We start from the raw sequence: 24,840 nt of genomic DNA on the forward strand, positions 1-24,840 counted from the left end.
TAAATCTTTTTCTAGAGAAAATAAAACTCAACCGACATTCTAAAAATACTATTTTTCTTATATTTTTTCTAAGATGTCCATGCTTACTTTCATATAAATAGTCAAATGCAATTTCAATATGTTTGACAAAGATCAACTGATATTTTATTTACGTTAAAAGAATTAGGTACCATGAATCACGAAACTTTAAAGTTTCAAAGAGTCAAGGCAATTTTCAATATTGAACTGCGTGCTTCGCGAAAGCTATAAGACCATAGAGAACATATTGATAAAAAATAAAATCAAAATATATTTGTTTATGGATAAACAGAATAAAAAAAATAGTGATCTATTTTTATAAATAATAAAAAAAAATTGATTAATTAATGTGTTTTTCATAACTTTATATTACTTTATGCATAAATTTATTTTTAAAACTAGTTTATTGAACTTTTCGGATTTTTGTATTTACTTGTGCATATCCTATTTTTATATTACAAGAAAATTTATTTATTTAATTTTATTATGTAGTTTAGAAAGATTTAATATAGTTTAAATTTTAAAATGGTTTTTTTAATTAAGTAGATTGAACTATCACAAGAAAAAAACATTATTAGTGGATATTATTGTAACTTACAAAATTAATATATAAATTTTTTCCTTACAATTGAGAAAATTTAATATTTCTTTAAAATATTTAACGAATTATTTATATCTTATTTGACCAGAGTCTAACATTGAAATCACAACAACAAATAATCCTACAACTCTATTTGACAAAAACGACAAAAAAATAAGTTATTTTTCTATTCTTTTATAGAATCAGAACTATGTTCATTCGTGCATGTGAGTAAGATTGAGTCACATGTGGCTCAATTCTATTCAAGTTGATTCTCTGCATGTTAGTGATCCTAATGGTATATTCATATTCGATGTTCTTGTGTGTAGATAGGATCACATGTAGGAATAAGATATGGGATAAATGTTTTGAAAGCTTTTGGAGTATCATACAAGATAAAGAAATCTAGTCTTTTAACAAAAATGATCTTTACTGCAAACTTAAATAATTGTTTTTTATAGTTGAATATGGTGCATGACTAGTATAAGAACTTGTTTGATTTAAGACTCACTGTATTAGTATTGAATTAATACTTGTGAATAAATGTGGAAGATAAAATGATTGATTTGCCATCATAAAATTGTGTGTACTTTGATTTATTTATATCGAAATATTTCAATTGCTTTGTCTAAAGGATGTGTTTGAATTATGAACTATAAAATAATTGATAAAAGAGTAAAATTCTTTTAGACAATCCAAATTGGATAACTTAATACAGAAAATCAAGATTTTGTATATCCTGAGTGAAAATCAAGATCGTTGAACACTATATTGAGAACATTGGACGTTATTTTAACAAAAAGCATTAGAAAATGTTGATGTTAAATGCAATGCACCTAAAAAAATCATTGAACTTTGGAATTAAAGGTATTCAATAATAAATAATATAATAAGTTCAATTATGATATACTTTAAATAGTTTTGGTACTATATTAATCTTAATATCTATCAATATAGTAAAATAAAATAGGTCAATTTGATTTTTGTTAAAAACTAAAGGGCCATGGATAGTGGTGCAAATGTTGGGTGTGGTGGATGGCAATTCCCAAATAGGCACTACCCCAGAAGGAACTTTCCAGCACTCCTATGTGCCATGCCAAAAACAACCTATTCACTAATGCATCAATGTCACTCTCACTCTGTCGCTATCCACTTCATCTTATGTTTCACTTCAACCAAGGAAACAAGATCTATAACTCCCTTTCCCTGCATTCAAAGTGGCCCCAAACTACCATTTTCTTTGACTTTTTTAGTGCTCCTAAACTTTTAGGACTCGGTGCCTTATATTGCTTTGCTGACTCAGATTATTATTGCAAACACAACACTGGTATCGACTTTTTAAAAAGCACAATTAGTCGTTGTTCGTTTTGATATTTTTGTAGAAATGAATGTGAAAACAACTTAAAAATAAATTATATTATGTGACAGTTATATTTTTTTTATTTGTTTGGTAATGTTATAAAGTGGGTTTGGCAGAGAAAAGAAAACGATTAATATCTCAAGAAGCTTTTGTATATAAAAAATGCATTCCAGCTCATACATCTCAGTGTCGAGTATCAATGTCCATGAAATCAATCACGGCCATGCTGATTTATGCATAAAAGATGATAAGACAGAGTTGAAATCTATGTTTTTTAGTACTGATTAATCTGAATTAAACTAATTTAGCTTTTCTATTAGCAAGATATTTTGGTGACAAGCTCATATCATTAGTTCTGGTGACAAGATATTAGTTTTTCACTACTGATTAATCTGAATTAAACTAATTTAAGACATTGGTTTTCATCATACAAGGTGAAGAGTTGCCACCCACAGAACTTGTGCCAGATTTGGTTGATACTACATCTTCCCTAGCCAAAGCTGAGATCGAAGGTTCGTTGCAAGTTTCATCATTTTGTTTACCATAGGACTTGTCGATTACAAGATCGTAGTTATTTCCTGTTCTTGCTTCTTGAGCAAGAGAGCACCAAGAACAGCATAGCCAAAGTGTGCAATCAGAAGCCGAAGGTTTGCCAAAACAGAAGTCATAGGCAGGTAAGTTGAACCTCTTTCTCATTTGGATCCTCCAAAATCCACCATATAGTAAACCAAGAAAACAAAGAACGATTCCAACACCTCCCAGACCCTGCCTAACACTGTCATCATCTATGTTAACAGAAGCCAAAATGAAAATCCAGAAAGGTGCCATGCAAAATAGCATAAAAGTGGCAATATGGACATACATGTTTCCAAAGCCATGTCTCTCCATATTCCACCCAAAGACACAAAAGGTGCAGAAAAGTGAGAGATATGCTAAGGAAATATCGTTCCATATGTCAAGTATTCCTCCACTCCACTCTGGTCTATTTTCAACAACCCTTTGTTGATCTTTGCATGCAAATGAATATTTCTTCTCACATGGTTTCTCTCTCAGATGCTGTTGCCTCTGAGAGCCACTAATTTGAACCTGTACTTCTTCATCCGTGTCACTGTCATAGTCCTTCCCGAGTGGACTAAGAATGGTGTACAAACCAGCAACTGCAGGAGCAGCAATTGCAAAAGAGATACATATTCCAACTCCAATGGCGGGTCTCTCAGACCTTTCATACCCCAAGTTTAGACCACAAAGTGCATATTGAGCAAAACAATTAACATGAAGGAGAATAACCACTACCATCATATGTGTCCACTCGTGGGGCTTGTAAGTACCATTCTTGCAGTAAAAATATCTAAGTCTAGAGATGTCATTTGGTCTCCATCTGATCAGAAGAATAAGGTGGTAGAACCTCTTAGGGTGTTGATACAAGCACATGAGTGTAAACAATGCATTGAGTATTTGGTTATTTATTTCAAACCATGCATTTCTCTGAGACTTCCTCGGAAGCACACGATTCAACATGCCTGTCATGACCAGGAACAGAATTGCACCAGAAATAGCAACACATGTGATCCACACAAAAAGGGCCATGTTCACTGGACTTCTAATCCACTCCACGCACATCTTCTTCACCGAACCCCCATCAAGTTTCAGAGCAAGCATTCCTCTGAAACGTGCTCTTAGGCCCTTTGAACGAGGAGAAGGCACAGATAGTGAAATCTTGTCTCTCTCAATAGCAAGCCTCTTGAATTTGGCAGATGCCGAACCAAATTTAAGAAAATTTGTCCTTTTAGGAACAGAAGAACTTAAAGTGCCTTGAAGCTTTCTCTGGGAATCTTCACTGCTCAGAAATGTTTCTTGAGTTGTTGAAATATCTATAGAAACACAGTCCTTCACTTTACTGCCACTACATTCCTCAATTTCATCTTTGGGATTCAGAATCCCGTTATCAACGGGTATCATTCTGATGAAAAAAACTCTGATAGTTCTTGATCAAATCAGAACCGTATCATCAATGGATTACGTAAAGAACAAATACTGAGAAGACATAACAGAGGAAACTATGGCAAGATTACAAATCTGTAAAAAATTACCTACGGATCCAGGTAAGTACCGAAGAAAGTATTAAAGCAATAAGAACAGAATTAATTGGTTCAAAACAACTGTAAAACCAGAAACGAAAAACCAAAATCTAATCTAATCTAATTCTAATAATACAAAAACTTCAGTTGACATATGCATGAAAGACAGCACCGAAAATCAGAATATACAAACAGGAAAAGAAATTCCATAATTATAGCATTGAATTTTTAAGGCATAAACTGGTGGTGAAAATCAAGCATACCAATTAGCTGATTCGTCACGCCGATGTGTGAATGCAAGTTATTCCCTCAAAGGCAGTTATATGTTTGATAAAATCCAGAAACAATGAATCATATCGAATAAAAAGTTTTGGCACTAATACAAAAGTAAAGGTAAAACAATAAAGGAGTGTCATTCATAAAGTAAGAAAAAATAAAATAATGTATCCTCGTAGTCGCAGGTAACAATAACAACGCAGTCAAACAATTGGGGAATGGATTAAGACTGTCTGTGCCACCGGCCATATAAGGTAAAGGCAAAGGAAGTACTGAAAATATAGAAATTTCATATTTTGAAAGAACAAACCGAGAAAGAAGAGAAGTAAAAACAATTTGACATGCATCATCTCTTTTATTTCCATGCACGAACGCTTCATTGTGTAATTAGTTATGATTTACGAGAACATACATTCGTTAAGAAAAAAATCAATAAAAAACATTATAATTGAATTGAAAAATGAAAAAAGGAACCGAAAGATTAGATAATGGAGCGAAAAGGTAGAAAAAAATAAGCCGCCTTGTATTTGACGTTTTTCCTTGGAATCTTTCCTTTACAAAAAGAGTTGGTCGGAAAGTAAAGAGTTTGGGGAAAAGAAAAGAAATAAAGCGAGACACGCCCGATGAAAGGAATAATTTAGACAACTCCGTGTGTGTATATCAAATGACAAAGTAACTATGTAATCATATAAATAAATTGTGATGCTTAATTTTTATTTTTTCCTTGGTGAAGAATTATTGTATAATTAAGTAATGGTGTAGTAATTCAATTTATACTCAGCACCCTCGTTAAAACTCATTTCTTGAATTCAGTCAGACCAATTCAATTGAAACCAAAGCAAGTACACTCAGTAAGTAGATGTGTAAGATGAACAACTGAACAGCACGCGTAGTACACCTGTAAATCATCGAACAATAGTTCCAACCACACAATTATCAAGGTTTAAAAAAAAAAAATTTTTGACAAACAAATTGTTAATGAAGTTGACAAAGTTATCAAATAGAGTGATTTTTTTTTTTTTTTTATGAAAGATAATTCAACTAAGATCATCCTCCTCAAATTCTTTCGCTTTCAGGTTTTCCTTCACCCTCAAAAGAGGTGTGGTCTTCCAAGAATCCTGCACAAATCCATGGGCAATGTTGTTGAGCAACGGACACTAATACTACTTATGGAATGCAAAGGAAATACTACTTAAAAATTTACTTTTCAGAACACAAAAAACAATTTCAAAAACTTTTTTCCGGAAAACAAATGGGAGAAGAAATTGACGCAGAAAGTAATTGCCTAAAATTGAATATGTAGTTAAAAAAACAAAAGGTACATATTTATCGTTGAAGGAAAAGAACCAGATACATCATGAGTGAAGAAAACACAATCTTGTGACCAACAGGAATAATTCGAGAGAAAATGTCACTGACAAAAGAAACAATGAAGAGCGTGACATTTACATATAGAAGAATCGGCAGGGAATTTGTAGAATTTGATGAGCTCAAAATAACTGCTTCAGAAACACTGTTGCAACTCATCGCTTTAACTCTTTAGTTGAACATTTTTATGGCCAAAAACAACAAATGCTTTTACGTAAAATCCCACCAAATTTGGTTACATATTTACGTATTATTTTAGCGATGGAAACAAGACTATACATAAGTCGCAGTACTTTGATGAATATCAGAAAACAAAAATTACACTCAAGGTAATCAAATAGAGCATAAATTTCGGGAGATATTTAAGTCCAGTGCAGAACATGAACAAAAAATTTTAGAGAAGTCAAATTAAATATTTTATATATATAATATTATTTCTAATTAAAAAAAATCTTTATTTTTTCTATTTAAAACAAACACACATGATAGTAAAATAAAAAAAAAATGACTATGATAAAATAGTCATAAAAAATTACCATTAAGTCTCAAAGATTACTTAACATAGTCAAGTAATCTCCAAGATAAATTATAGATTTGTCTTTTTTTAGATCCAAAATAACATATTAATATAGGTCAAGCTACTTGCATTGTGGAGTATCACTTACGTACTGAAAAATTGTGCATGCAAGTCAAACAAAAAATAATCTAAAAGTCAATACCTGTTTATAGGTGGCTTAAATTTCACAACAATTACTTAAATTAAATTTGTGACATTATTATATGCTTCTAAAATTTTATATGAAAGTGTTACTACCAAATTCAATTCATATAACAAAACCAGGGTGCACGCTTGGTTTTCACTACAAAGATAACAATAAGCATTGTCTTTCAATGTCAAATATTCTAATCATGACGGAAATAAGTTAAAGCAAGTGTACTGAAATCTTATCGGATAATCATCTCTACCTGATCACGAATAATTTTCTAGATGCATTTAATATGGACTCCATTTTATACAAGTTCTTCGTACCTCATCAATTTGATTGGGTAGGCCTTATCAAATTTGAGAAAGCTTCCCCCGGATCATATGTTCTAAAGAATTTTCAAATTCATTACATGTAACTCTAGAGATTTTACAAAGTTGTTTTTCATTTTTTTTTCAATTCTTGGATTTTATGGAAAGTTTCAAGTTTAATGAATTTTTTTCATCTTCATCACAAGTCTTCCTCTTGAAAAAAATCAATTTTTATACTCTTTATCATGATTTTTTTTAATATAAATTTATCACCTCTCGCTTATTTAGAAAAAAATAAATTTATCATCATCCAGTGGTACACACTAGATATATGTGATGCAATTTAGGATAGGGAAGCTAATCATTTAGAAGTTGTTAGGTGATAAATTTATATTAGAAAAATTATGATAAAAAGTAAAAGAATTAATTATTTTTTCAACATAAAGGCTTGTGATGAAGATGAAAAACATACATCTATGTCAACTAAACTAGAGAAATTTCATGAGAATCCAACCATTGAAAAAAATGAAAAATAACTCTATAAGATTCCTAGAGTTACATATAATGAATTTGAAAATTCTTTAGAACGTGATCTAGGAAAGCGTCGTCAAATTTGACAATACCTACCAAATCAAATTGATGAGGTATGAAAGATCTAAAATGAGGTTCATATCAAATGCATCTAAAAGTTTATTCGTGGTTTGGTAAAGATGATTATCCAAGAAAATTTCAATATACTTGGTTTAAGTTATTTCCTTTATGGTTAGAGTATTCGTTATTAAAAGATGTTGCATAATATATACTGGTAATCATTTTAGTAAAAACTCAAGCAAGCGCCTGGGTTCATCATTTGTTCTCATTGTAATTAAATTTGATGATAAACTTTATGTTACTATTTTATATCAAATTTTAGATGTATATAACAATATCACATATTTAATTTCTAATTCACAATAAGTACCACCAAAACATAATAAAACACTTTTATGCCGAAGGCCGTTCGAAGAAGTCCACATTATCTTTATATAATCTACTTGTCCATTCAAATCTAATAATATAATTCCAAAAATAGTTACCCACCACCAACAATCGGCACTCTCGTGTTCCCGAAAATGTTGGATCTAATTCCTGCAAAATAAATACATGTCCAAAAAATTGAGCAACCAGTAATATGTCCAGTCTCAAGATAAGAATTATTTAAAAACTTAGACCTGATATCGTTCTAACGCATTGGTTATAGCAACAACGTTCCCTTTACAGAGTTAGCAGACGCCAGCATTCAGCAGGTGTCCCTTTACACCGTACTTCAATAAATTATTGAGAGATTGACGATCTATATCTTCATAAATCTCAATTGACTTTTGATATCTGAGGATCATCAAAAACCATTAATATTCAATTTAACATAACAAGAAGGTTCTGATAAAGCTCCTTCCATTTAAAAAATATGTTTCCATTGTAATTAGAGCAAATTATACAGAACCACACGTGACCCATACCAGATAAAGGAATGGACCGACTTTTGTTCACATCCTGTACCTAAGCCAACATATTATGGATTGTCAAAAGAAAGATGCAAGAATTCCGTTAAGATCATAATAGGCCCTTCCAATAAATTCTCAGCGTACCAAAATCCATACAGACCTAAGCTAATGCTAACCCGAGGAGTGTGGGTTGGACAAAAAAAAGGAACATAACAAAATAAAAGGCCAGAAAGATTGTTTCCAGAAGAAAGTACTAAGTTCTAACAAATTAAAGAATGAATCTGAGTTGAAGAAATATAAATCAAGCCATCACTATAATAATATAGATACAATATGCAGAAAACACAATCTTACTGTTCTAACTGAGCAGCAAATTGAGCAACTTTTTGTTTGCATTGGTTCGCAATAGTTGTCACCTCTTCATTTTGAAAAATTTCAGCTGATTTTTCTTAGTAAACAGAGCCTGCTCAATATTCTGTTCAGACTCATACAATTCAGAAATTTCCTGTATTTCAATTGTGAAATAGTGAAAACAAGTTAAAACAAGATGACAGTAACTCAAGCAAACTCAGAAATCAAGCAAACTCATATACTTCAATGCATTTAATTCAAAATCAATTTCCATAAGCTAGGATACGAGTATTAAATATTAGTTATTAAGAATTAATATGAAATGTAGAAGGTCTTGTCTAATTCATCCTATAAAAAGATATAGTTGCAATACAAATAACATAAGCTCCAAACTAATAATTGAAACAAACAACAAATAAAAAATATTGCTATCCAATATAGTTGTTTTCATTTGTTTCTTCTTAGGCTTACAATCATAAAAATTCCAATCTAATAATTGAAACAAATAACAAATCAAAATATTGCTATCCAGTATAGACATCCATAAAAGGAATGAATCCCTACTAATGCTAGTTAATTTTAATATGGCCTTACACAAAAGATAAAAGTACGAACCCCTACTTGTAGCTTATAAATACAAAACCGGTATCTTATTTACACATATGGAAAGATTGACCAATGACAACAGATGTGTTTCACATATTATTTGTCCAGGCATAAATGCAGCAACTGTTTTCTATGATTCACATTGATGTCAATACAAAGAAATAGAGTTTAAAAGGAATTGGCCTTGCTGTGTGGAAGCAAGATATTCGTTTAGACCAGAAATCATAAACGACAAAAAATTCTGGTGCATGCATACCATTTATATTAGTTTTCTTGTAGCAATGTGCAGCATCAACATGGACCTGTGAAGCTCAATGCTTGCTTTCCATCTAGAAACAGAAGACAAGACAGCAATGACATTTCCGGCTCAATAGAAAATTAAAGGATGCAATGTAGATTCAACGGTATAAACCCCACCCCAAAATCCCAACCCAGAATGATACCTTCAAATGGCAATTTGCCAACTTTAGGTATGTTGCTCCAGCTTTGTCCCAATGCCACAAAATAGATCAAATCAAGAACAACAAACAGAACTATTCACTACTCCATCCTCGATTTTAAAGCCAGTAACATTCAACAAAATAAAGCGAATAAAAATTCATCAATATAAATGTGAGAACAGTCACAACATAACAGAGTATGGTTAATCAGTTGATCATAGTATCAAGCACTTCTTCTACAACTCTAATTTTTCTGTTCGAGTAATTGATCAAATGGAAAAACAATTGAAAGCTCTTTCCCGTAAAATCATATAAAACTAATTGATTAGGGAGAGTTCAACATTTGGAATCGGAACTATAACACTCGCCGATTGTACTAGTACTAACAACTATAATAAAATTATAACCGGTATCAAAATTAATCATCTTAATAAAAAAAAAAAGTTGAGAGAAAGAGAAAAAACATGATTTGGCGAGCTAGAAGGAATTGGCGGCTTTATCAAAGAGATAGACGGCATCCTCGTATTTGGAGCCAAACAAGCCCCAGCCGCCGAGCTTCTTCTCAGCTTTCTTCTTGAATTCTTCAGCCTTCGACAGCTGATCCGCCATTTTCCCTACTATCGAAACTGATAGCGAAGGATTAATTAAGAGGGTTTTGTTTTTTTTTTTTTCTATTTATATTTATCCAAATACTAACCCTTGTACTCTCTTCGCTTGAGAAGATGATTTTGAAAAAGAGTGTGAAAATTGATTCGTCGTAGGTGAATATATGTGTTTTTTTAGAAAATTTAGAAAGTAAATTGAATATATTTAAAAGTGAATTTTGTAAAAAATCAGTGAATGATTTGAATGATATGATAGATTAAATAAAAAATTATAATAAATGAAATTTGAATATTATTAAAATACTCTCTATAATAAAATTATAAAAAATAATTCTTAAATTAATTAAAAATATTATATTTTTAAAACTATTATTTAATAAAATTTAATAAAAATAAATTATATTAAATTATTATTAATTATTATTATTATCAAAATATATATATATATATATATATATATATATATATATATATATATATATATATATATATATAGATAAGAATTACATGGTTGATTTTGAATAGAATGAAGTTATATGGATAAATTTTGCATTGATCCTCTTAAATTTTTTTTGTAAGGAATGAACTTTTATCCTTATCTGCAAATCCATCTGCATTAATATTTTAAAACAAACACAAATTCTTTTTGTAATCCATCTTCAGAATTCAATGTATTAATTGGATTTACTCATGCGACCTCATTCTCTAACACTTCCTTTACGGTTTAGGAAGTAAAATATGTCTAAGAACTATCGAATTTTGAAATTCAACTTATCTATATACCAAATTTAAAAATTATCTGATTTTGAAATCTGATAAAAACAATTAATGAATTTTAAAATCTTTAAAATATATATGATTTTGAAATTTGGTATATATATAACATTTTAAAAAACTAAAACAAAAACTAAAAAACAAATAAAAATAAGCATATATATATATATATATATAATTTCTTTAGTTTGTTTTTCTTTATTTTTTGTTATTTTATTTTTTAATTTTTTTTCAATATTCTAAATAAAACAAATTAAAAATATAAAACAAAAGATACATGTAAATATGTTTTTGAATTTTATTTATTTTTCTTTATATTATATATAAAAACAAAAATTAAAAAAAGAAAAAAAGAATATAAATATATAATCCGGTAATTATTTAAACCGAATTTCAAAATCCGATAATTATTTTAACCGACTTTCAAAATCTGTAATTCTCTTAATAAAATTTTGAAATTCGATAATTTTTTTAATTAAATTTTAAAATTCTAAATTTTCATTAATCAGATTTTAAAATCCACTATTTACCGGAACAGATTTTAAAATCTAATACTTTCCTGAACATATTTTCTTTTTTAAATCTTGAGTAAAGTGAGTTCTTATGAGTGAATAAATATAAGGAGAAAAAGAAAATAATTTTTATCTTAGTCAAAAAATCAAGGGATTTAAAAAAAAAAATTGGGATGCAGAATAAAAGTTTGAAGGGCAGGAAGAACATCAAAATCTCTTTGGGCTTTTTTCTCCTATCGTGCCCAGGTATCGTACCCAAATTAAATTTACTTATAAATAAGACTTCGCAAATTAATTAAGAAACCGAAATTACACATTAAGGACAAAAAAATAAGCCAGCAAAGTTACAGAATACGAATGAAAAAATTAATTGAAGCCAAAAAAAATTAATTAAGTTATAATATTTTACAATTTTAGAATTATTTTTTAAAATTTAATTTACTATAATCATGTAATTTCAGTAAATATATATATATATATATATATATATATATATATATATATATATATATATATATATATATATATATATATATATATATATATATATATATATATATATATATATATATATACAAGAATAAAAATGCAGGTCAGTACTTTGGAAGCACTGAGATCTGGCCTAATACATTTTACCTGTGAATTGCTATAAACAGTGATGTAAATACCATTGATTTCACAAACATTATTGTGTAAATAAAAAACTGATATAGCACTATGTTTCAATTAAGTTTTTTAAGTAATGTAGGACATTTGAAGTTATTCTATGTAAATTGGTGTAAATAATTATTTAATTTTCAATTGGAACATACTCCAGTTTAAACATTTAAAATGAACATTAACTACATTACATAATTAAATGCAATAAATTGGTAGCAAAAGGTTTCTAATCGATAATGCCCTTTCAAGAATATTTGTTTTGTCTCATGAACCATCTATGCACCTATTGTATTGTATAACAATTGAATGCATTAGTTAAAAAGCTTTTTACTACACTTAAATCAACTTTGTGTATTTCGTTAATGTATTTAAAAAAAATTATTTAGATTTAAAATACTAAATGAGGTTTTTATATATTACTCGGTTAAATTGTTTAACAAATTTTATTGTTGATTTAATTTTTTAAGAAAAGTTATTTTATCTTTACATTAAATTTAAGCAACAAAAATATCATAAAATTAATATACAAATTACATAGGATAGAAAAACGTGGCGCATGAAAATATTTATATTAAAATAATCAATATTTTATTCAGTATTGATTTAAAATGATCTTAATTTTTTTATTTGAAGTTTTTTATTTAATTTAAAATGAAATTAAGTTTAATTAAATGTTAGTTTAACATTAGTGATTCCGATTTCTTTTAATAACTGTATACAAAATTAATAAAAGTTCTATAGAAGTTTAAAATTGTATTAAAACTTTAATTATTTTTAAATCAGTGTAATTTCATCAAAAGTCATTAGCAAAAGAAATTTAAATACTATTCACAATTTCTTTTATAAAAAATGATTTTTGTGATAGAACTTAAGTATAAAATATAATTTGCAATTTTTTTTTATATAAGAGATAACTTTTTCGTGTATTCTGAAAATAAAAAGTATCTTTCCAATTATGTAACTTGTAACTTTTATTTATGTAAAAAATATCTAACACTTATGATTTGTAAGTCTATTAATTGGTCCGATAGCTTTAAAGACTGAATTATGTTAAAAATGTAATATTTAATTATAGTTTAAATATAAATTTACAAAATAAAATTTATTCTCATTAAGATATTATAAATCAATCTTATTTATACTGATTCATTTAATAAGTCTCATCCTAATTTGTTCATTTATTTTTTCCTAAAAGTAATATTTCCGGACGTGTAATTTCTAGCAAATTCAGCAGTTTTTAACAATTGTTCTGATATGAATATGGTGTGGATAATTTTTCTAAGATATATATTTATTTTGTTGTTCAAAATGAATCCATTAAAAATGTTATCTTAGATAATAATGTAATTATTATTGGATAATTTAGTCTGTGTACAAAGTAAAATAATTTTGTCATAAAAATAATAAATATTTTGTTTTAGACAAAAGTGCACTGTGAGGAGAAATTAAGATATACTGACTCTTTGTAGAATGAAAGGAAATTGTGATGACCCAGTGACTATAATTTTTAGAAGACTTATCATTTATAAAATGTAAGTTATCCATGTAACAAAAGCACTCTCAAAATATAAATTATTCATCTAAAATAAAAAATAATACCATATTTAACATAAATTCTTAAAAGTTGTCTTTTTCTTTGTAATATATGATTTAACATTCTCTCTGTTGCATTTATGGTGGAACTTTGTTATCATTCTTCAATTCATTCTTAAAAATTATAATTTGTAATTTGGTTTCTTTAATTAATTGGCCATATGATATTGCCTTTTTGACTTCTCAATATTAAATTATGGCAGCAAAATCAACATGAATGATGATGATGATGTATACACCGCCTTTATAAAAAGGAAAGAGAAAGTGTGATTGTTGTGACAAAGCATAACCATTCAAAGCCACAGCCCAACCTCCGACTGTTCATTATCAAATCCGACAGTTTATTCGCCGTTATGTTTCCGACCGTGGGAGTCAGCGTCCCACTATTGGGCGAGTCCGATGGAGCGATGCCGCCGGCGTCTGTTCCCGGAGCGGTGTTCAACGTGGCGACGAGCATAGTCGGCGCCGGAATCATGTCAATTCCGGCAATAATGAAGGTTCTTGGCGTGGTTCCCGCTTTCGCCATGATTATCGTTGTGGCCGTGCTCGCGGAACTCTCTGTCGAGTTCCTCATGCGTTTCACGCACTCCGGTGAAACGACGACGTACGCCGGCGTCATGAGGGAAGCGTTCGGATCGCCGGGAGCGTTGGCCGCGCAAGTTTGCGTCATCATCACCAACGTTGGGGGCTTAATTCTTTACCTGATCATCATCGGTAACAGAATCTTCCCTTTGTTTTTATTCCTTTTGAAATTATGAAAAAAAGGCGGAAATGTGTAGATTTTTTTAGATTTTGGTTAGTTGTGCCTAATATGAATATTGCCGGGTTTTGGGTTACATGCATTGTGTTTGGTGAACTTTTGCTAGTAGTTTTTTTTTTTTTTTAATTTTCCTTTTTAATATATATTAAACTAACCAGTTATTTTCATTAATGTCAGTGCTTTAATTATTTTCAAGCAATCGAACTTAAGATCTAGATTTTCTTTAAGTACTCCTGATTTACTTTAATAAATTTAATTTAAAAGTTTGTATTCGAAATGTATGAATAAGTGAAATTGGATAGAAGAAAGATGCAGAAAGGAAAAAAAGAAGTTACTGTGGTAGGAAAATAAAGAGAAACATAAAATGAAAATTTAGTACAAAAATAGCTGAATTGCAATTATTGCCTTTGTTGAACAACAGGGGATGTGCTATCTGGAAAGCAAGATGGAGGGGAAGTGCATTTGGGTATTCTGCAACAGTGGTTTGGTATTCATTGGTGGAATTCTCGGGAGTTTGCTCTTCTCTTTACTTTGGTCTTCGTCATGTTTCCATTGGTATTGTACAAACGTGTAGGTCAGTGTTACCAATTTAATTCTTTGCAGAGTTTCTTGTATTTGGAATTGAAGAGTTCCGTAACTAACGTGTGTTTTTGCTTTTGGTGTTTTGGAACTGATAGAGTCCTTGAAGTACAGTTCTGCAGTGTCAACTCTTCTTGCAGTGGCATTTGTTGGCATATGTTGTGGGTTGGCTATTTTTGCACTGGTGCAAGGAAAGACGCAGACTCCTAGATTGTTTCCTCGTTTGGACAACCAAACCTCATTCTTTGATCTATTTACTGCAGTTCCTGTTGTTGTCACAGCTTTCACATTTCATTTTAACGGTAATGGACCCGATTCCTATGTCAATTTTTGAAGGGCATGCCTAGAAGATTTCGGTACTGATGGTTGATCTTTGTTGCAGTGCATCCAATTGGGTTTGAGTTTGCCAAGCCATCTCAAATGACAACAGCAGTTCGATTAGCATTATTGCTTTGTGCTGTGATCTACATCTCAGTAGGCCTATTCGGGTACCTATTATTTGGGGATTCAACACAATCAGACATTCTCATCAATTTTGACCAGAGTAATGATTCTGTGGTTGGTTCCTTGTTCAATACTTTGATCCGTGTAAGCTATGCACTCCACATCATGCTGGTGTTTCCTCTCTTGAACTTCTCTTTGAGATCCAACATAGATGAAGTTCTCTTCCCCAATAAGCCTATGCTAGCCACAGACAACAAAAGATTCATGATCCTCACTGTGGTGCTGCTTGTATTCTCCTACCTTGCTGCTATAGCAATCCCAGATATTTGGTACTTCTTTCAGTTTCTTGGATCAACATCGGCAGTGTGCCTTGCCTTCATTTTCCCTGGCTCTATTGTTTTACGGTAATCTACCATTTAACTTTAAGTAGATCCAAATTAAAAATTGCATTGTACAAATATGTAAACCAGTGTCTTATTTTTCTCTGTTACTAATTTCAGGGATGCATGTGGTATATCAACGAAAAGGGATAAAATTATTGCTCTGATCATGATTATACTTGCCGTGGTGACAAGTGTGCTTGCCATTTCCACCAACATATATAATGCTTTTAGTAGCAAGTCATAAAAGGTGGTTCTCTCATTTTCTCCCCTAGTATTATTTTGTTTTTTTAATTTTTATAGAAAAAATTAATTGGTGAGAGTGGGTGTGGCTGGGGAGAAAGACAATTGTAGGCGCATTTGATTGCTGTGATTGTGTTACTTTTGTATCTTGGATGCCTCTGTTGTTTATCATAGAATTCATATATGATAATGATGTATTTTTGAACAGCATTGCTTTGTAAATTACAATTTATTATTAAAGAAATGGATCCAAAGGTCCACCAGATTGTGCCGTGTAAGGATGGTAAAAGATCGATGATCTCTTGGGGAACTGTTCTGATTGTCTCAGTGATCAACATTTGTCACATTGTTAAACTTTTTGAGTGATGTAACATCCCTTTCACCATCATCTCTCTCACTTCCGTGTCATACTCATCAAGAGACCAAAGAAGAGGAAAGGCTGTAGAATAACGCTTATCCAAAAATAAAAATAAAAAATATTTGGATAATACCCTCTTGGGTCGCTGGAAAGTGCTATAATATATACACATGGAAAATACGGAGCAAATAAACTATGATTAAATAAAATAATGTTATCAAATCAAAGTTAGGTACTTGTTGAATTATTTTATCTACAACCGTGTATTGTTAATAACATTTTCGCATGTGAAAGAAAAGGATAGTGATTTGTGCAGTGTGAACAATAAGATTGGATTTTTAATTTTATATATATTTAAGATGATTGTGTAGAATAAATAATAAAGAATAACAGCCATCGTGACAAACGCAATCCCTAAAGCTGATAACTTTCTTTAAAATAATACAGGCCATGCATTGTAACCAGAGAGTTGGAATTCTTGCATTAAGTCGAAAATCTGTACTTACTCCCATTTGAACATTTGAACATGTGACACACTGACACATTTGTTATGTGGTTTTAAAATAATATGTGGAAAAAATAAGCAATTATTGAACATTTGTTATGTGGTTTTAAAATAATATGTGGAAAAAAAAAATGCAATTATTGATGGCGCGTAGTGTGATCAATATGACCAGCAATTGTTTTATCCTCAGAGATGTGTCAGGAGCATGGGGGAAGTGATTGCGGCTTTCTCATCTTATGAATACAATGTAAAATGAATTTAAAAATAACTTCAATTCATTATACTTTATATAATGAATTTGAATTTAATTTTAAATTTTAATAACTATTTTTCGTTCATAATATTAAGTTTGCATAACATACATTTAAAAAATAATATATATATATATATATATATATTTATTTATTTTTGAGGAAAAAATAAAATAAATTAAATAGAGTACTCAGGGATACTCTAACCTTTATACAAAAAAGCAGGACCTGGACAAATAGATGCATTAGCTTAGCATCATGGTTCCATCAAAACAAAAGACCATTCAAAACTAGATGATCACAATTTGGAACAACTTTATGATCCACAAAACAAAGGGGACAAAGAGTATGCCTACCTAAAGCACAGACCCCTACCAAATTTCCGAATAGTATAATGATAGTGTACATTAATCAGATGACATTCTTCCTAATGTCAATACTTTAAGCGTTTGAACACGTCCTCCACCTCATAAAAGGAGGATAAATGCATCTAAATGACCCTCCAAGATAACAAGAAAGATTAAAGTACGCTTAATACATTTCATTCTCATTGCATTTGTCAAACTGGGCAATTTCACTTCTGACGCGAAGGAGATTGATCAACATGTATTATTGTATTTATGATTTGTCTTGGTCCCTTCGTCAATAGTGACCTGTATAAGCTTGCCTGGCATACTTAAACACACAACAATTAATCATATCACAAAGATTTTAAGCATACATAAGGAGAAAGAATTCAATCACTATAAGAGAACATAACAGATGAACTTTTATGTTTCATCCAAACCCAAGCTGTTACCTGAGCAAGGGCAAATATCTCTTCAGGATCAACTTTCCTATGTTTAAAAATTATTCCATTCCTATGTTTCCATATTTCCCCTACTATTGCTAACCACATTCCTTACCAAATCTTATTTTGTCTTCTATTAAGGTTCACTAGATGGAAGTGTTGAAAATTATTTCTTGCATTAATATGATGCACTGAACTCACCCCAATCCATCTATCACACATATTCCACACTTTTTGGGATGCACTACATGAGAAGAATAGGTGTTTTGCATTCTCTTCACTTGCTAAGCACGTCTCACATAGGTTATTTTGTAATTGAATTCCCCTTGGTGCTAGTTTAACCTTTATAGGTAACTTATCTAGGAACAACCTCCACCCTAATAGTTGTGCCTTCGGAGTCACCCTAATACTCCACAATGTTTTAAACTTTTTATCCTCTTTATTCTCTATATATATGAATGAAATTAAATCATTTTAACTGATTTTCTTAATCAGTATAAAATTATTTTTTCGTGGATTTAAGTTCAAAGAAAACCGTGACCATGAATAATGAGGTTTCAAATTTAAATATACCAAAATATATATCACTGGGTGACCTGAATAAAGTTTCACACAAGAAAAAAAAAAACTAGCAACATTTAAATCAACCGATGAATACATCCATTTGCATGAAAATAAGTGGATGCATTGTCAACGACTTCATAATTAATATTATAAAAAAATAGTCATAATTGAGAATAGTGTGAAGAATAAGATTTACGGGAAATCATATTTCAGTAATTCATTCATCCATATTTCTTTTCATACAATTTCTATGTTTAAATATTGATTTAGTTCCATAGTTTTTAAATAAAAGAAACTAATAACGAGTTTAGAGTCTTCTATCAATAAAAAAAAGAAAAAAAGCTTTCCTTCACAAATATTTTTCCTTGAAAAACATCCATGATCAAAGATGTACACGATTCGCTAGCTGACCATAAATAAATAGCAACCTATAATTGCTGGGTCTAAAGATGAAGATTATGTTTTACTAAAAATTGCATACAAAAGATTTTAGAAGTATGCACACCATATTTCATCCTTAATCAGTTTCGTTTCATAAGATACCTACACGAAACTACAAATAAATAAGCAGTTTTATAATACAGAAGCTATAGTTAAATCGCATAAGACAAATTTTCCTTAACAGAGTGAAACTTAGTTTTAGATCATGACAAAAATAGTATAACTGAGAATAAGGTAACTTTTTAGCTTTAACTTAGTTGACTGTTAATTAAAATTTTAACAACTATTTCATTATCAGTTCAAAGGTAAAATTTGGATTTATATCAACTCTTTGAAGTTATAAAGTGACTTAATGATTAAAGTTGGAAGGGAGAGAGAGAGACTCTATTCTACTAACACTTGAAATTTATAAGATTGATTTGATGAATTTGGTTCGAAATGTGAAAAATGTTGTGAATTTAACTCCCACACTAATAAATTTTAACGACTAAAATTTGTTGATAAAAAAATTATATTAAAAAGTTGAAAATCTCCCTTTAACCATAAGTTCGTCATCTAAGAATAATCTGAGATTAATATATACTATTAAATGACGCTATTGTTAGGCCCAATCGGGACTTGAGATGATTTTAGCCCACACTTCATTCGGGTAAGGAGCAATTGCTTTACATATCCCAATTTTTTCTTCTTGCACCAATTCCAACATTTATCTTTTAAATTGATGAAAACAAAAAGTTACCAATCCATAAGGTAAAGAGATTAAAAAATAATATTTTAATTACGGAAAACACATGTGTAAACAAAGTAATCCATAGCTTCTTTTTTTAACACTTTAATGTATAATTCATATTTTTTATTGAAAATGTTATCCTAAAGAAACTCACTAGACGTGAATAACATAGGATGAAAAGAAGAAGTGGAAATGAATAGTATGATCTAAACTTCACTTTCATGAGGGAAAGGAAAACAAAAGAATGTGTTGTATGAAAAGAAAGGTAGGATGGCTCGTGTGGAGAGAGAATGAAAAAGAGACAAAGTTTGATTGGTGGTGATTGAAGAGAGCCTTTCAAATTCCCCGTGAGAACTCTTTGGATGCATTCCAAATTCAGAACCCTTTTCACTCACCACCTCACCATTCTCCTCTCACAACTCCATCATATTTATCTACACATTCAAAATTCCTATTCTTCACTCATAACAAATTTACGTTAATAAATCAACTCTTAGCAAAAGGGTATTTCTGGAACTTCATATACATTTCAGACCCCACCCCCTCTTTTAAAACACCGTATATCTATCACCATATAGTTCATTGCATACCAAAATTAAAGCGTAAGGAGAAAACCAATCACTTTATAGAGAAAAAAGGAGCACAAAATGGTTTCTAAAGAGCAAAAGAGAGCATCACTGCATGAGAAGCTGCAACTTCTTCGTTCTGTCACTAACTCTCATGCAGTAATTCATATCTTTCATTTTGTTTTATTTTCTCCATGAAAATTCAGTCAACATTGTAGTCTTCCCTTCAGTTCAACTCCATTTGTTCTCTATTGTTGAATGACATGGATTCTTCTCTGCTCTATATATACCTTAGTCCCTTAATCTTCTACAAAGTTCTTGCCATCTGGATTGTCTTCTATGTATTGCATGTATACTGTCATTATTTCAGTAGAAAATTGAAGCACAAACTTATTACAATGTTAAATATATTGTTGAAATATTACCTAACAGTTCTTGTTCTTTTTGCTGGGTGGTGGCAGCTAAAGAAAACCTCGATCATAATAGATGCGTCAAAGTATATCCAGGAGTTAAAGCAAAAGGTGGAAGAATTGAATCAAGACTTAGCCAATGCACAAACTTCAACTGACCAAAATACTTTGCCTATGGTATTTAACATCATCCACATGTATATGTGTTCATTTCGACAGTTCTTGTTAATTTGCAGAAATTTTTTTTGATATTTTCTGGATGAACATAAACAGGTGACGGTAGAAACCACGGAGAAGGGTTTTGTTATTAATGTTTTTTCAGCAAAGAGTTGCCCTGGTCTGTTTGTTTCCATATTGGAGTCATTTGAAGAGATGAGTCTTAATGTGGTTGAAGCTAGGGCTACTTGCACAGACACGTTTCTGTTTCATGCTGTTGGAGGAAAAGTAAGACACAATCTTTTGTAAGCATAAATTTACACCATAGATGCTTTCTAGGCCAGTTCATTATATCATTCAGTGTCTCTCTTTTTCCCTCTCGTTACTCCATATTTTTGTAGGTCACATGCCTTGTCCTTTTCTTCAAAAGGATGAGGGACCACGTTGCTGTGATTAAAATGTTTGCATATACAGTCATGTTAGGTTTAGTTAATTACTTGGTTAATACAAGCAGAAGCTTGTTAGGTTATGATTTTGAAGTCACTAAAATGTTTTCTTCAAAGTAGAATTTGTCTCATTCTCTCTGTGTTTTCATGCATCTAATAATGACAAATAATATTGTGACTTGTGCAGAATGAAGAACAAGGTAAGAATATTGATGCACGAGCTGTGAAACAGGCAATGGGACAAGCGATAAAGAATTGGAGCCAAAATGCTGACCAAAAGTAATAAAATGTCAGCTTTTACATTTATGTTATTTATATCTTCTGTGTGCATTTTCTTTATCTAGTTTAAGCATTTTCTTCCATTTAGACCTAACTTGTAGTTTTGTTGATCGAGGAATCAATCGAGCTTCTATGATTCATATGTTTGTAGAAGACTTCACTGAAATATCTAAATTTTCAGATGTTTATGTGCATGGTATGTTAGAGTTTCACAACTTCAAAAGTTTCTTACTTGAAATCGTGCACAAGAGCTTTTCTGTGTAACAAACAAAATTTTCGGGTAAAGAGTAGTACGGTTGAATATATATATATGATCCAGTTACACAAATAAACGTGAAACGACACCGTACATAAACAATAAGAAAATGTCCCCACTTTTGAGGGATAAAACGAATGAAGTACTACAGAACTAGGAAAGAAGTGACCTTGCTCGAAGCACACACTCAAAGTTGACACTAGTTTGCACCTCTAAATAATGTTTTTTTCAAAGCAATACCTTAATCATAATGATGATTTAATGAATACATGATCTTAACTACGTACTGTTACATCTTCTCAGCAAACAAATCATAAAGGAAAAAAAAAAAAAGATCATTAATTTAATTTCGAAATATCATTTTAAAGGAGAAAAAATTAGTAGGAATCAGGGTACAAGTGCAGTCAATTTTAATAGTTCTTGGCAATATTCTCTTTTGAAAAGAGTCTTTTTCAAACATTCTCTTTATTATTGATTAAAAATTATTAATTTTACACATATAGTTTCCTATTTAATAATTCTCTACTCATCTTAATTATTAGGTTCTAGTAAATTCAACCTAATAAAAAAAGGTTTTGAGAAGAATGTTAAAAAATATTATCTGATTGGTATTTTTGGAGCCATGGAAATATTTTACGCTCAAAATTTTTAATGTGTTTTAAAGTTTATTTATCAGCATAAAATTTGAGTTTTTCTATCTTTATTTAACAACTATAGGTTTAATAAATATCACATTGTTCCACCAATATAACAGAAAACATTATATATATTGACTGTTTTTTTAAGGGATAATGATATTTTAACTCATATTTTTTAATTCATTTTTAACCTACTGTTTCAATTATCATTAGATCATTTATTTTGATTCTTTTTAATAATGTGATGTGATGATCTAATAATGATTAAAAATGGGTCAAAAAAAATGGGTTAAAGTATCATTATCTTTTTTAAAAGAAATGGATAAACACATTCAACTTTGTTATGTCATGTGTGACATCATATATTTTATCTTAGAATCCTTAGCTACTATCATATCATATTATTGTTGAATTAACATGAAATTAAAAGATAATGAGAAAATATATTAAAGGTAGGACCTTATCACATGCAATGTTACAGGGTAGAGCGATCATGTCAATGCAGCATTTTTTTAGCAGGAGAGGGAGGCCCATTGCTTGCAGTGGTGACTGTTATATCAGTGGGAATTTCTTCACTAAATGCTAAATCCAGCAACAAAGTTCCTGACAAAATCCATGTCCTCTATTCGTAGATTGATTGTGTTCTGTCATTCAAATCTCACATCCAATTTGTAAGGCTTCATTAGCAACATCATTTTCCAAGCTTTTCTCATCTTTTCTTTAACAATTTATCTATAAAGGAACATCAAATGTTAGAAGTGGGACTAAAAATGATGGTCCGATAGCAGGTGACTTTTAAACCTAACTCATCAGCTTGTAAGATGGAGTTTGTATCCCACTTATATATTATAAAATTGTTTTATATCTAATCGACGTGAAACTTCCAATTATATTTATTATTGCATGCAAGCGTGCTCGATTATGTTTGTGCCTTCTTCTTCTTCTTCTCAACAGATGTTCACATACATGGAGTGCATGGCTCATTTAGTTTAAGAGATTGAAAGGGAAGGAAACTGAAAACAAAAAAGGTTTTGCTAACGATTAAAAAAACATTAAACTCTAGCATGTTTTTAATTCTTATAAAATTAGAGAATTTTTGTTTTGTTTTCATTCAATGAAATTGTTCTTGTTTTCTCCAAATGGGAAAATGTTATTTTTACCTTCTTGTATTATATTAATTAATCATGTACGTGTTAAATAAAAGATTAAATAGTCTATTTATCTCATAAATACTAATATAATGTGAGTATGAATCATTTAAAAATATTTAAATTTATAAAATAAATTGTAAAATTTAAAAATTAAAAACAGTGATATAATAAAAATTTGAAAGAATAAAAGTAAAACATATTTTTAAAGAATTAAAGCTAAAATTTACACATTTTATAAAATACTAAAAAAATTGAGCTGCTATAAAAAAATTATAGAAATTAAAATAAAAAATCACTAATATTAGAAAACTTAAAAATATATTTAAATGACAAAAAACTAAGTCCTATGATGGGCTTCATACCGATTGGGTCAGATCTTGTTAAATGAGGCCTCAATGGACGGGTTTACCTACTCTGGACACATCAACAGAAAATGTAGTTTAAATGGAGGCTACTTCTTCCTGCACCCCTATGTTTCTCGTCGTACCACCATAAATTTTTTAAATAATTAGATATATAATGTATTTCAGAATATATATATATATATATATATATATATATATATATATAATGTAAAATAAAATAAAAAAAATGTATTTCATAATATAAAATTTAAAATAGAAAAAATTTATTTCAAATTTTTGAAATATATATATTTTTTTATAGAAGTGCTAGTGGAAATTACGGACATACCGCAAATGGCCTTACTTGACATGAGAACAAACAATCAATAAGATTTGTAAAATGATTTATACGATACTCTTTTTTTTCTGTGTTTGACTGTCTTCTTTTATTGGCGTCTCGTTTTCTTAATTACGGTAACATGAAAGCAAAAAAAATGTCAATCAATAAGGTTTTATAATTTATATAATCTTTTAAAAAATTATCATAAAATTTAATAATTCACCATATATGACAATTTGTTATTAGAGAGTGATACATTTTATTCGAAGAAAAAGGGAATATAATAGTATTTTTTAAGTACATATGTTATTTACTTAAAAAAGGAAATGCGAGAGGTGCTTTAAATGAAAGAAACTCATGAATTATATTAATCTGCTAAAGGATATGGTTTAGGAAAATGACTTTTTACTACTAAATTTTGACAACTTTCTCTTATAATATGAGGTGTTATTTTGTAAGTAGTTTTTCATTTTTTCATTTTTTTATTTT

General features: G+C 29.9%; 3 protein-coding genes and 1 long non-coding RNA gene across 6 annotated transcripts; 2 read left to right on the forward strand and 2 right to left on the reverse strand.

Annotated features, from left to right (window-relative positions):
- Positions 1-2,088: 2,088 nt before the first annotated feature.
- Positions 2,089-4,692, reverse strand: LOC114180279 (uncharacterized). The gene is made up of 2 exons (XM_028066675.2): positions 4,300-4,692; positions 2,089-3,933 (listed from the first exon to the last, which is right to left on the reverse strand). Exon 2 carries the CDS (start codon positions 3,915-3,917, stop codon positions 2,361-2,363), a length of 1,557 nt encoding a protein of 518 aa, XP_027922476.1. The 5' UTR covers positions 3,918-3,933; positions 4,300-4,692; the 3' UTR covers positions 2,089-2,360.
- Positions 4,693-7,653: 2,961 nt separating this feature from the next.
- On the reverse strand, positions 7,654-10,299 carry LOC114174655 (uncharacterized). 3 transcript variants are annotated; one of them, XR_014996497.1, is made up of 6 exons: positions 9,580-10,290; positions 9,393-9,465; positions 8,534-8,684; positions 8,195-8,234; positions 7,907-8,063; positions 7,654-7,823 (listed from the first exon to the last, which is right to left on the reverse strand). It is a non-coding gene; the product is annotated as an uncharacterized LOC114174655 (long non-coding RNA). The 3 variants fall into 3 exon arrangements; XR_014996498.1 differs by lacking the exon at positions 8,195-8,234 and having other exon boundaries at positions 9,580-10,289; XR_014996495.1 differs by having other exon boundaries at positions 7,907-8,684; positions 9,580-10,299.
- Positions 10,300-13,976: 3,677 nt separating this feature from the next.
- Positions 13,977-16,404, forward strand: LOC114163866 (amino acid transporter AVT6C-like). Its single transcript, XM_028048238.2, has 5 exons — positions 13,977-14,434; positions 14,902-15,054; positions 15,158-15,361; positions 15,442-15,907; positions 16,004-16,404. The coding sequence occupies exons 1-5, from the start codon at positions 14,074-14,076 to the stop codon at positions 16,128-16,130; spliced, it is 1,311 nt and encodes a 436-aa protein (XP_027904039.1). The 5' UTR covers positions 13,977-14,073; the 3' UTR covers positions 16,131-16,404.
- A 3,956-nt stretch (positions 16,405-20,360) lies between these two features.
- On the forward strand, positions 20,361-21,816 carry LOC114165367 (uncharacterized). The gene is made up of 4 exons (XM_028050015.2): positions 20,361-20,490; positions 20,793-20,918; positions 21,015-21,185; positions 21,531-21,816. The coding sequence occupies exons 1-4, from the start codon at positions 20,413-20,415 to the stop codon at positions 21,624-21,626; spliced, it is 471 nt and encodes a 156-aa protein (XP_027905816.1). The 5' UTR covers positions 20,361-20,412; the 3' UTR covers positions 21,627-21,816.
- Positions 21,817-24,840: the final 3,024 nt, after the last annotated feature.

Source organism: Vigna unguiculata, chromosome 1, assembly GCF_037176805.1.
Source record: "Vigna unguiculata cultivar grain cowpea cultivar isolate G323 ecotype 2 chromosome 1, ASM3717680v1, whole genome shotgun sequence".
NCBI lineage: Eukaryota > Viridiplantae > Streptophyta > Magnoliopsida > Fabales > Fabaceae > Vigna > Vigna unguiculata.